The sequence below is a fragment of the Ipomoea nil genome, unplaced genomic scaffold (genome assembly GCF_001879475.1).
Source record: "Ipomoea nil cultivar Tokyo-kokei standard unplaced genomic scaffold, Asagao_1.1 scaffold1566, whole genome shotgun sequence".
NCBI classification, from domain to species: domain Eukaryota; kingdom Viridiplantae; phylum Streptophyta; class Magnoliopsida; order Solanales; family Convolvulaceae; genus Ipomoea; species Ipomoea nil.
This window is the reverse complement of record NW_017617994.1, coordinates 103,318-115,851: the sequence shown is the minus strand read 5'-3', so window position 1 is coordinate 115,851 and position 12,534 is coordinate 103,318. Positions and strand designations below refer to the sequence as shown.

Genomic DNA, 12,534 nt, shown 5'->3' with positions numbered 1-12,534 from the left:
GGTAACTGACGCAATCCACAGTCATCCACAGCTTCACTGAAACCCCGGAGAAAGTTATCTGGATGTGGATTGGTTCCCCTTTTCTCATGCTGGAATAAGAGATCATTAAAATCCCCTATTACAACCCACGGAAGCGGAGATTTCCCCACCAAAGATTTAAGCAACTCCCATGATTCTCTCCTTTGACTACTTTTAGGAAGCCATAGAAATACGTCATACGCCATGTCTCTCCTGATGACATACGGACCTCAATATCCACATGGTTTTTCGAATAGCCCAGTAGTGTAGCTGTATTATTCCTCCTCCACAACAAAGCCAGTCCCCCACCATTCCTCACACTATCCACATAGAACAAACCTTCAAAACCTATCCTCACCCGCAGTCTCTCCGCATGATCTCGTTTCACCATTGTTTCCATTAGAAATACAAAGTCAGGCTTCTTCCCGGACACAAGGTCCACAATCTCTCGAACTGTACGTGGATTGCCCAAGCCACGACAGTTCCAACTTATCGTACTCATGATGATGGGCGGGACTGGGCTCCAATTCCCGGCACTAGCAAGTTTTTTGACACATTGGTCATAGCCACATCCTCTCCTTCAACACCCCGGCAGCGCTTGACATTTGCCACCACTCCCTCCACCCTCTCCCCAACCCCCATACTTCCCTCCCTTATTTCCCCCTCTTCCCGCCCCCATACACTGCCACCTTCCACACCCTCCCCCGCCTCCTCCCTCACCCTTGGTTTTGGTTTCCCCCCAACCGGCACTAGTCAATTCTCCCCCACCGCCCTTGGTGCCCCCCTACTCCCCCCGGCCCGCAACCCTAGAAACGGGTGCATCTCAACCGGCGTAGGCCTCTCACGTGCTTTCAGACAGAACATGTGAACATGACCCAACATCCCACAAAACGAACAATGTTTGTGCAGCCGCTCATACCGAAAAGTTATCCAACTTACCGATTTATCCCGTTTCACCAACTTCATACCACTCCTCAACGGCTTCCCAACCGCAATAGCTACACGGACTCGGTAGAATGTAAGCCATGGTGCCCCCACGAACCTCTCATCATGTTTCACAAACTTGCCCATAAAATTCCTTGCCTGCTCAAGTACTGTATCCGACGTATATCCCATCGGCAATCCATGCAACTGAACCCACATATCAATTGTATTCAGATCCACCTCCCCCAGTACTACTCCGGCCACCACCTCACGGCAAACCAAAGTATTATTCTCGAAACCCCATGGACCCCCATCCAAGACGTAATCTATGTCCGTCCTATGATAAAAGACAAACAAGAAAAGTCCCGGTTGAATCTCCGTAACCTGCACCCCCCTCACCGGTTGCCATACGGATGCCATAACTTGCTTCATAAATTCCAATTTTACCAGCTTCGTAGTTAGGAACCTGCCAACAACAGCCCATGTCTCCTCATCATCAACCTGGAGTTCCCCGACTCCAACCCCCTCCGGCACGAACTCATCCTGCTCATCCTCCAAATCAAACCCCTCCCACCGTGCTGTCAACCGTTCGACGTCGCTGTTCTCCCCCGCCATGTCTGCCGCGCTTCCGTCTGCCATGCTTCACGTCAGTAACAGCCAGCACACTCCTCGCCACTGGAAACCGACAGCTCTTGCCGTAGAAACGATCGGAAAAGACAAAAAAACTAGGTTTCCCTAGAGAGAATTCCGAAACCCTAGTTTTACCCTAGAGAGAGAATTTTTGCAATTAAATGAATTGTTTAATTTCCGGTACTAGATACATAATTGGTTCATTTTGTATCTATTAATTCATAGATTAATATTTTAATTTGTAATAGAGTCGGTCAATTCGAGAACAACCAATAAATATCTATCCACATATATATTTATCCATCTACTCTTCAAATAAGAACATGTTAAAAATTGATATGATGGCAATCACACGAAGTTTCTGTCTAATTAAGTTTGTAACTTTGATATGTGTATAATAATATCAAATTTTATAAATTGAAACTTGTTGTCACGTTGAGTTTGGAATAATTTAAATTCCAACAATTATCAAACATGATTTAAAATAGTTTTTTCAAGATATATTGATTGGATTAAAATTCAAAACATTAATTGTAACAATACTAGTATTTGGTATAAATTTCATATGTATACCATAATAGTATGATTTTGATTCATATTAGGTAGGTAGGTGTTAGGTGAAATAGAAGTTTGTAGATAATGAAAATTGGAATTACAGATAAATTTATGTGCATTTTTTGTATTTAATTTTTATAAAAAATTAGAAGAAAAGAAATTCACATTTTAAAATGAAAAACTATAACATCACGTTTAGTTCACGGAATGAATTTTGAGGTAATAGGAATGTTATTCCATAAAGAATGGAATAGACAAGGAATGGAATATGAATTGTATTCTATTGTTTGGTTCGCGGAAGGAATAGACTTTTGGAATTATATTACAGTGTTTGGTTGATTTAAGGAATAGAAATGAAGTATGTTTTAAAAAACATAAATACCCTTATAAAAATATGTGATGGTGACGATGGTGGTGGTGGCGGCGGCGGTGATGGGCGATGGCGGTGGTGGGGTGGTGGCTGCAGTGACGACGACGGCGGTGGCGATGGTGGTGGTGGTGGTGGCGGTGAAATAGGAAATAAATTTAATTGGGGGGTAAAATAGGAAATAGAAACTTTAGCCTATACCAGGGTGGGCCAAGAATCTCTATTCCCCTTGCCCTTGCAAGGGGAATAGGTCATTCCCGGGAACAATGTTCCTATGAATACAAGTGGTTACCAAACAGAGGAATAGGCATATGGCTAGGAATGCTATGTTATTTCAGGCATATTCCGTGAACCAAACAACCCATAAAAGTAAATATGTTTTCTATTTTTTATTTTTCAAAACAATAGATAATATTTTTTCGATTAGTAATTGAATCCTATATGTTTCAATAACGCAAATTATGCCCTCGACCCGTGTCCACAATGCATTACGGACACGAGTCCAAAACGACGTCGTTTTTAGGGAAAATGCGTCATTCCAGTTTTTTTAAAAAAAATTGATTTTGTCTCGCCGTTAACGACGTTATTCATTTGTGCCATTATGAATGTACAGTTATGGAATTATGAATGTAAGTTATAAAATTATGAACACAGAGCTCTGACATTATGAACTTACAATTATGAACATATAGTGATAAAATTATGAACATAGAGCTCTAAAATTGTGAACATGGAGCTTCGAAAATTATGATTTTACAGTTATTGAATTATGAATGTACAGTTACGGAATTATGAATGTACAGTTATGTAATTATGAATGTACAGTTATGCAATTATGAATGTACAGTTATGAAATTATGAACACAGAGCTCTGACATTATGAACTTACAATATTAACATATAGTGATAAAATTATGAACATAGAGCTTCGAAATTTATGAAGTTACAGTTATTGAATTATGGATGTACAGTTACGGAATTATGAATGTACAGTTATGGAAGTATGAATGTACAGTTATGAAATTATGAACATAGAGCTATGACATTATGAACTTACAATTATGAACATATAGTAATAAAATTATGAACATATACTCCTATAACGAAGCGGTCTGAAATTTAAAAAAAAAAAAAAAAAAAAAAAAAAGATAATAGTACCACTAACGGCACTGTTACCCGTGTCCAGCATGCATGCTCGACACGGGTCCATAGCATAACGATTGGTTCAATAATATCATTGTAAATAAAAATTTAAATTCAAAAAATGAAGATATTTGATTGTACTTTGATAGAATTTCACAGAATGACAAATCAAAGTAGACAATAATAATAATGACAAAAAACATCACTCTTGTTGTAATGTTGTTGTTTGTGCCCGTTGACCTATAGCTCCTAACCGGAGAGTTTCAGGATTGAATCAAAAATAAGAAGTAATAGACAAAGAGAAGGGAGTGATATGATTTCATTTCCATGACGTCCTCTTACAAAAGGATTACACACATATATAATATAGAATAATAATGGCATACATAATGAGACATTAATATGTCTGTTACAAACGTTACAAAATAATGGCCACCATTAATATTTAATTACAACACTCCCCCTTGGACATTATTTGCCCATGATCTTGCCTCGTTAAAAACTTGCTAGGAAAACCCTGTGGGAAAAACCTATACAAGAAAAGAGTACAAGATATAAGTATATTTAAATATATTCATGCCTCGTTAAAAACTTCACTAGGAAAACCACATGGGAAAAACCTAGTTTGAAGAAAAGAGTACATGATATTTGTAAACTCATATATTGTACTGATTGCCTCGTTAAAAACCTTAACTTAAGAAAACCTCTTGGAAAAAACTTAGTTAAGGGGAAAAAGAGCACAATTATAAGCCTTCAAGGCATAATCTTCAAGATATTTGGGGTTTGTTTACTTAAGTATTTATATACAACTTCCCCATTAATATATCATACTCATACCTCATTAAAAACCACATGGTATGTATATGCTGCAAAAAAGTATAACTATTGGTCATTTTAAGACCCAATCTACAGGATTGACTCAATTAAATATATACGTTGCAAAAAGTGCAACTATTAGTCTTTTTAAGACCCAATCTACGGGATTGACTCGAGTGAATGTACTTCCTGTCTCCCCCTGAAGATAACAATCTTCAAATTCTACATTGCCTGTAAAATCATTGTTTCTAAATGGTGTAGAGAAGGGATATGGTACAATTTTCAGGATTGTCATTAGAATTTATCATATTTTCTCATGATTATCTGGACCAATAAAATTATTTATAGTTTATATTTTGTTGCTCCCCCTAAATATAATAATTTTTCTTTATCTACACATATCAATCTTATGGATATTTTGTAGGTATATATTTGCTAACTTGTCAATGGAGCAAACCTTCTGAACAAATATTTTATCACTCTTCTGGAGTTCATGTGGATCAAGGTATTTTATATCATGAAAAACTATATACGTTTTTATCTGTAACAAGTATGATGACTTCATGCCAAAAAGCATCAATACGAGTATTTGTACCTTGATTTACTATTCGTTATTTTATCTCATAACTTAACATCATCAAGCTATTTATATATTTCATTGATGTTTACACCATAAATATTGACTGAGATAATAAATAAGTCCATTATCAACTCTTTATTGAGCACATAATGGTACATATTATTCCTTCTATATGAGGATAATAACCTCATTCGCAACTCTTTAAAGAGTAAATAATGACACTTAAATAAATCTTCATTTTGGGAATTATAAATCCATTAGGGATTTTTCAAGATGAACTAGAGGATATATTTAGGATATTTTCAAGAGGAAACAATATTTAAGTTTCCTAATCACATATAACATTACTAGGCATGTTTATGATAATATGTTTTAATAATTCGTTATGGGGGAGAAAATACCTTTAGTCAATTTATTGACTATAAGAAAGATCATAGTTAGTAACTTACTAACTTTTATACTTCTTATTTTGTGATTTTCATTCATCACATTTTGAGAAAATCCATCCAGGATTTTAAATATAAGTAACAAGTTATCCATATAAATATGTGATAACTATACCTATTAGCTACATATCTAATTTATTTACTGCTAGTTTTATTGAATAGCGGAATATAAAGCCATGACTAATATTGGGTCTCTGCGAAAACCCTCAACTCGCCTTTTATTAGCGAGTTTTGATTTGTATGCCTTAATTGCTCTTTTCTATCAAAACAGTTAGCACGCTGCAGACGTTATGCTACTGTTTTCATTTCTGGATCCAGATTTAAGTATTTATGAGCAATAGAGGCAAAAAAAATGTTGTCGACAACTATAACAGCTTTGTAAATATCTTTTATACACATGGCCATTTTGTATCAACCAAAAATATGGCATTTTCCAAAATTATTTGAATTTGGTTGTTCCGCTTCCCCAGTATTTTAGTTGTTTGGTGCACCTATAATTTTACTGGGGGTTTTCGCCTTCTAGACGAAATTTCTATATTTCTGGAGTGACGAAATTTCTATACTAGATCTAGTTTTGTAAATTCTTAAACCAATATATGCTTCCTGCATAATGGTAGAAATATTTAGTCCTAGTTGGGGATTTCAACTCTTAATATATATGAAATATTTTCTATGGACTTAGTCACTCTTTGAGATTTCTAGCAGATAATTTGTTCAATGTCTGAACTTCTGGTTCTATAAGGCTAGTACATGGGTTTGAAGATTTTTATCAATTTCTCGGCATTTCATTAATTAGAAATTTCAAATCTCCCCCTAATGCCGAGAAAAGATCTTATAATGCAACCAACATCACTGTTGATTTCTCATGATGGAATATAGCTAGAAGGGTTGCATACTAAAAAAAATTAACGCAGATAGGGAAATGCATCTTGTACTAGCGTATGCGAGATGTAGTGGATCAACATATTGGTTTTTCAATTTTGAAGGTCCCCAACAAAATATTTCCTCCAAAATTGCTTAATTTGCTTTCCAGACAAAGTTGTATTAAGATTTTGAACTTTGGTTTTTAAAAAAATGATATTGTCTATCTTAAATAATTGTTTCATGACAATGAGAGAAACAAGTAGAGTAATATTGCCTTCTCACAAATTTCAAAATTGACATGAATAGCCAATATATAAAAAAAAATGTCGTAAATAATATGGGCAATAATATGACCATCATAGTTGACAATGAGATATGCATACACCAAATATCCTTCAGGGATTTACTTAGGGTCTATAGATCCTTTTAGATCAAATATCATAATGGATGGTTTAGACCAAAAGGTGTCAAAAAAAAAATTAGTGATGTAAGTGTTTACCTCTGGGCAAAATTTTATTAAAAATATGCACTATTATTTTGTTTTGATACTCAGATTTGAGATACTTAAGATTCAAGACTCATGCCATATAATTTTATGATAAAATTAGCACCATCAATATGCACGGATTTCGACAAATAAATTATTGACTTCCAAATCAAAATTAAGTCAATTTGACATTCGTCATATAAATTGTCCTAGTGCTATTATCATATTGTCCTAGTGATAATAGTCAATTTGACTTCCAGCGGATTCTATTTTTGGATCCAATCCTCTTTATTAAAATAAAATAAAATACCCCGTAAAACTTTTCCCTTAAAGAAACAATTTGCCAAAATTAAGAAAAATGTAAATGGCAAATGGGAAGAGAAAGGGGAAAACGTAGCCTCATCATCAGTCATCCCTCTACCCTAAAAATTAGGGATTCATTCTGTCAAAAACACAATCAAATTGTTCATCCCTTATCAAATATTTTTAATCTACATCCAAACGCAAGGGATGTAGAGGGGGAGAGAGAGAGAGAGAGAGAAATTAAAGCAGACCGCATGGAGAGAAGAAGGTCGTCGGCCGAGGGGAAGCAGCGGCTCTTACCGCCATCGCCCGAGACACACATCAATCATTATCGAACCCACATCCCTGACTTCTACACATCTGAAATAGCAGAGCTCTCATCTCAAAAACTCAGAAAGCACGCCACCACAGCGCCATAGAAGCGAGAAGAAAACTCTGGCTCAAACCAGAGCCGCAATCTCCACCAGCCCTCTGCCGGAGCGCCGTGCGATCGCGGGCCGCCGTCACCGCCTACTACCGGACGTAGATCGACGGCCAAAACAGGTTTTTGTTTTTGATTTTTGTTCGAAAAACATACAAATATTATTGTATACTAGTCGCAATTTTTGAAATTTTTCGATCATTAGACGTAGTCCAAAAACATTTTTGCTAGTTTAAATACAATTGTTCTGATTTTCAAAGCTATCAAGATCAGTTCTGATCAAAGCCCTTGATTATTTGTTTCGATGGGGTGCTCCACCGGGAATCTACCAGATTCATAGCTCAGTTGCACCACGGCCACGGTGAATAATGGCCAAAGGTTTTAAGCCAGCAGATGAAACGACAAAAACAATCTTTGTTTTGTTTTTGGTAAAAGCCTTGAGGTATTACAAAAAAACTGAACTGTATAATACAAGTCCTTGAAGAGAATGTTTGCAAAAAAAATCATGAATTTATCTCTGGAATGCATACAGAAAACATATATGGTGCATCCCCTTATATATATAAAATTGGTAGAATTTGAATATATATTAGGCATAAACATATTCCATATTAAATAATATCCAAAAGCATATAAATGGAATATAATTATGCAAATATATGCAATTTTGAGGCATCTCTAATAAGGCTTAGAAAACTCATAAAAGTACCGTTCACCGGGATTGAGCGGCTGATAACGTGTTGTAATGTTGTTGTTTGTGCCCGTTGACCTATAGCTCCTAACCGGTGAGTTTCAGGATTGAATCAAAAATAAGAAGTAATAGACAAAGAGAAGGGAGTGATATGATTTCATTTCCATGACGTCCTCTTACAAAAGGATTACACACATATATAATATAGAATAATAATGGCATACATAATGAGACATTAATATGTCTGTTACAAACGTTACAAAATAATGGCCACCATTAATATTTAATTACAACAACTCTATTAATTTAAAAAAAAATGTTAATCAAACTAAATTATTTTTACCTAACCGTTATCCAACGATATGACATGTAATATGCGTTAAAGTTACTTTCTATTTATTGAAAATTTGTGAACTAATTAATTTCAACAAACTTTAAGAATTCGTAGAAATGGAATTGAAAGATGAAACCCAACAACGAAGCTATATATGTTGAAACAGTTAGACTTGCCCAAATTTCTCCTTAAACTTATATGAACAGCGATCGATGTTCAAAAATCAGAAAAATGAAATATCAATTCCTTGCGTGATAGAGCTTCGAATACCAGTATACCACATCTCCGACCCATAAATGTGTCGAAGAAGTCAACTTGCTTGCAAGTAGAAATGCAGAAGCATGAGAGATAGAGGAGGCGTGGTTTCTACTTTCTAAAATCAACCACACCCTCCAAGTCCCTTCTCACGACAATATATGTATGTATTATATATAATATATAATATTTTATATTTCATATGTAAATACATATTATAGGAGCGTTAGGTGCACACGGTTGTAAAAACGACGTCGTTTTGACGTCCGACTTTTAAAAAAATATATATATATTCCAGAATTGCATAACTACGCATCCATAACTTCATAACTATACATCCAGAATTGCATAACTACACAACCATAACTTCATAACTATACATCCAGAATTGCATAACTACACATCCATAACTTCATAACAATACATTCAGAATTGCATAACTACACATCCATAACTTCATAACTATTGTGAAAGTGTGTAGGGTTTCATCTATTTCATCAAATAGAACTGTACAGATTACAATAATTTATACTGGAAAACTAGCTATAACCTAATGGACCCACTGTAACGGGCCTGGGGTTTCAACACTCCCCCTCAAGCTGGAGAGTATAGATCATAAGCTCCAAGCTTGTTACAAATATATTCAACTCAAGAAGCTCTAAGGGATTTCGTCAAGATATCAGCTAACTGATCTGCAGAATTGACAAAGCTAGTTTTAATACACCCTGACACAATCTTCTCTCTAATGAAGTGGCAGTCAACCTCAATGTGTTTAGTCCTTTCATGATAAACAGGATTTGACGCGATGTGTAGAGCTGCTTGATTGTCACATATCAACGTCATTTGGGCAACATTGCCACATTGCAATTCTTGTAGTAGGTGTTTAAGCCACATAAGCTCACACGTGGCAAGCGCCATGGCTCGATATTCTGCTTCAGCACTGGACCTAGCCACCACATCCTTCTTCTTACTTTTCCAAGATATGAGATTACCTCCAATGAGAATACAATAACCTGAAGTAGAGCGTCTGTCAAATGGGAAACCAGCCCAATCTGCATCGCAATACCCAACAACTTGTGAATGTCCTCTATCTTCATATAATAAACCTTGTCCTGGTGTTCTCTTAATATACCTTAGAACACGAACAGCAGCATCCCAATGAGAATCACAAGGTGTCTCAAGAAACTGACTCAACACACTAACTGCGAAGGAGATATCTGGTCGTGTGATCGTGAGATAATTCAGTTTTCCAATTAATCTCCTATATCGCTCTCGGTCAGGCAATGGCTCCCACTGTCCTGGTAGGAGTTTAACATTCGGATCCATTGGATTATCAACCGGTCTACTGTCCAACATGCTAGTTTCTTCTAAAAATCCAAGGCATACTTCCTTTGAGAAATAACAACCCCACTGCTAGATTGAGTCACTTCAATTCCAAGAAAGTATTTCAGCTTATACCCAAATCCTTAGTCTGGAACCGACTAAAGAGATACACCTTCAACTGAAATATGCCCTCTTAATCACTCCTTGTAATAACAATGCCATCCACATATACTACAAGGTATATGCATTTCTCATTAGAATGACGATAGAAAACAGAATGATCAACCGCACTTCTAGTCATACCAAACTCACACACCACAGAACTAAACCTTCCAAACCAAGCTCGTTGAGATTGCTTTAAACCATATAAAGAACGGCGAAGTTTACATACCAGACCAGACTCCCCCTGAGTAACAAACCCAGGTGGTTGCTCCATATAAACCTCCTCGTGAAGATCACCATGAAGAAAGACATTCTTGATATCCAGCTGGTGTAAGTCCCAATGATGAATAGCTGCCAAAGACAAAAGTAACCGAACTGAAGCAATTTTAGCAATCGGGGAAAAAGTATCAGTATAATCCAAACCAAAAATCTGAGTATAGCCTTTCGCCACCAGTCGAGCCTTAAGACGATCAATTGTGCCATTAGGGCCCACCTTCACCGTATAAATCCATCTACAACCAACCACAGTTTTACCAGGAGGAAGAGGAACCAACTCCCACGTGCCACTAGACTGGAGGGCCTCCATCTCTGTTAACATGGCTTGATGCCAACCTGGATCCGAGAGAGCCTCACGAGTGGATTTGGGTATGGACACAGAAGACAGGTGAGAAAGAAATGCAAAGTAAGGGGAAGAGACACGATGATAAATCAGAAAGGTATATATAGGATGGGGGTTACGAGTAGAACGTGTACCTTTTCGAACAGCAATAGGTGTCTCAGTGAGATCAGTGTCAGATTACAATTGATGTGGTAGAACTGCAGCCGGAGGATCAGACAGCACTGGCAAGTCACTAGGGACCTCAGGAACTGCAGGGCGAGGACGCCAGTGATAAACCTGAAGGGGCGGGTGAAGAGCAGTCGGTTGAACTAGAGGAACAGTGGACTGGACAAGAGGAAGTGGACCAAGATAAGGTACGGGGAGCACCTCAGAAACAGGGATCGTGTCTCCTGATGACGGCTGGAAAAACGGTGTGGACTCAATAAAGGTGACATCTGCGGACACAAAGTGACGCTTTAGTGCTGGAGAATAACACCTATAACCCTTTTGGACACGGGAATAACCCAAAAAGACACACTTGACTGCTTTAGGATCTAATTTGGAGCGACCTGGAGTCATGTCATGAACAAAACAAACACACCCAAAAACACGAAGATGACTAGGGAAAGGATCAACAGAATGACACACACTGGAATATGGGGTGTCATTGTTAAGAGCAGAAGATGGCATGCGATTGATCAGGTAACAAGCATTAAGGATAGCATCAGCCCAGAATTGAGAATGAACATGGGAGTGTAACAACATAGTACGGGTAATTTCTACTAGATGTCTATTCTTACGCTCAGCTATCACATTCTGCTGAGGTGTGTAAACACATGACCTTTGATGCAATATACCACGAGATGTCATATATGACTGAAAAGGATGAGAGAGATATTCTTTAGCATTATCACTACGCAAAACACGAATGAGTTTGCCAAATTGAGTTTGTATTTCAGCACAAAAAGTTTGAAAAATCTAAAACAATTCAGAACGATCTTTCATAAGGAAAACCCAAGTGCACCTTGAATAATCATCAATAAAGGTTATGAAATAACGAAAACCCAAAATAGAGTTGACACGACAAGGACCCCATATATCTGAATGAACTAAATCAAAGAGGGACGTAGCCCGATTATTGACTCTTCTCAGAAAAGACTTACGTGATTGCTTTCCAAGATGACACGACTCACAATCAAAAGACTCAATAGACAGACCTGGGATCATCCGTTTTAGTTTAGAGAGACTAGGATGACCCAAACAACTATGAATAAGTAAAGGAGACTTTGTAGAGGCAGAAGCAGCAACATCACCACCCTGCATGTAATAGAGGCCCTGTGACTCATTGCCGGTGCCAATCACCCTCCCCGTACTGCGATCCTACACAACAACCGAATCAGCACAAAAGGTTATGGAACAATTGAGAGTACGGGTAATTTTACTCACAGAGATAAGGTTGAAGGCACTATTAGGGACATATAAAACAGATCAGACTCCAAAGAAAAAGACGATATAGGGGAAGCCTGACCAACACCAATTGCTGGTGTTTGATGACCATTAGCTAAGGTGACCATAGGCAAAGTCTTAGACTTAGACACATTATGCAAAAGAGAAAGG

General features: G+C 37.2%; 1 protein-coding gene across 1 annotated transcript; it reads right to left on the bottom strand.

Annotated features, from left to right (window-relative positions):
• Positions 1 to 771: 771 nt before the first annotated feature.
• LOC109189855 lies at positions 772 to 1,557 on the bottom strand. The gene has a single exon (XM_019340480.1). It carries the CDS (start codon positions 1,555 to 1,557, stop codon positions 772 to 774), a length of 786 nt encoding a protein of 261 aa, XP_019196025.1.
• Between the last annotated feature and the right edge of the window lie 10,977 nt (positions 1,558 to 12,534).

Coding starts and splice junctions, on each gene's coding strand:
- LOC109189855 (XM_019340480.1), bottom strand. CDS start 1,557: ATGGCGGGGGAGAACAGCGACGTCGAACGGTTGACAGCACGGTGGGAG.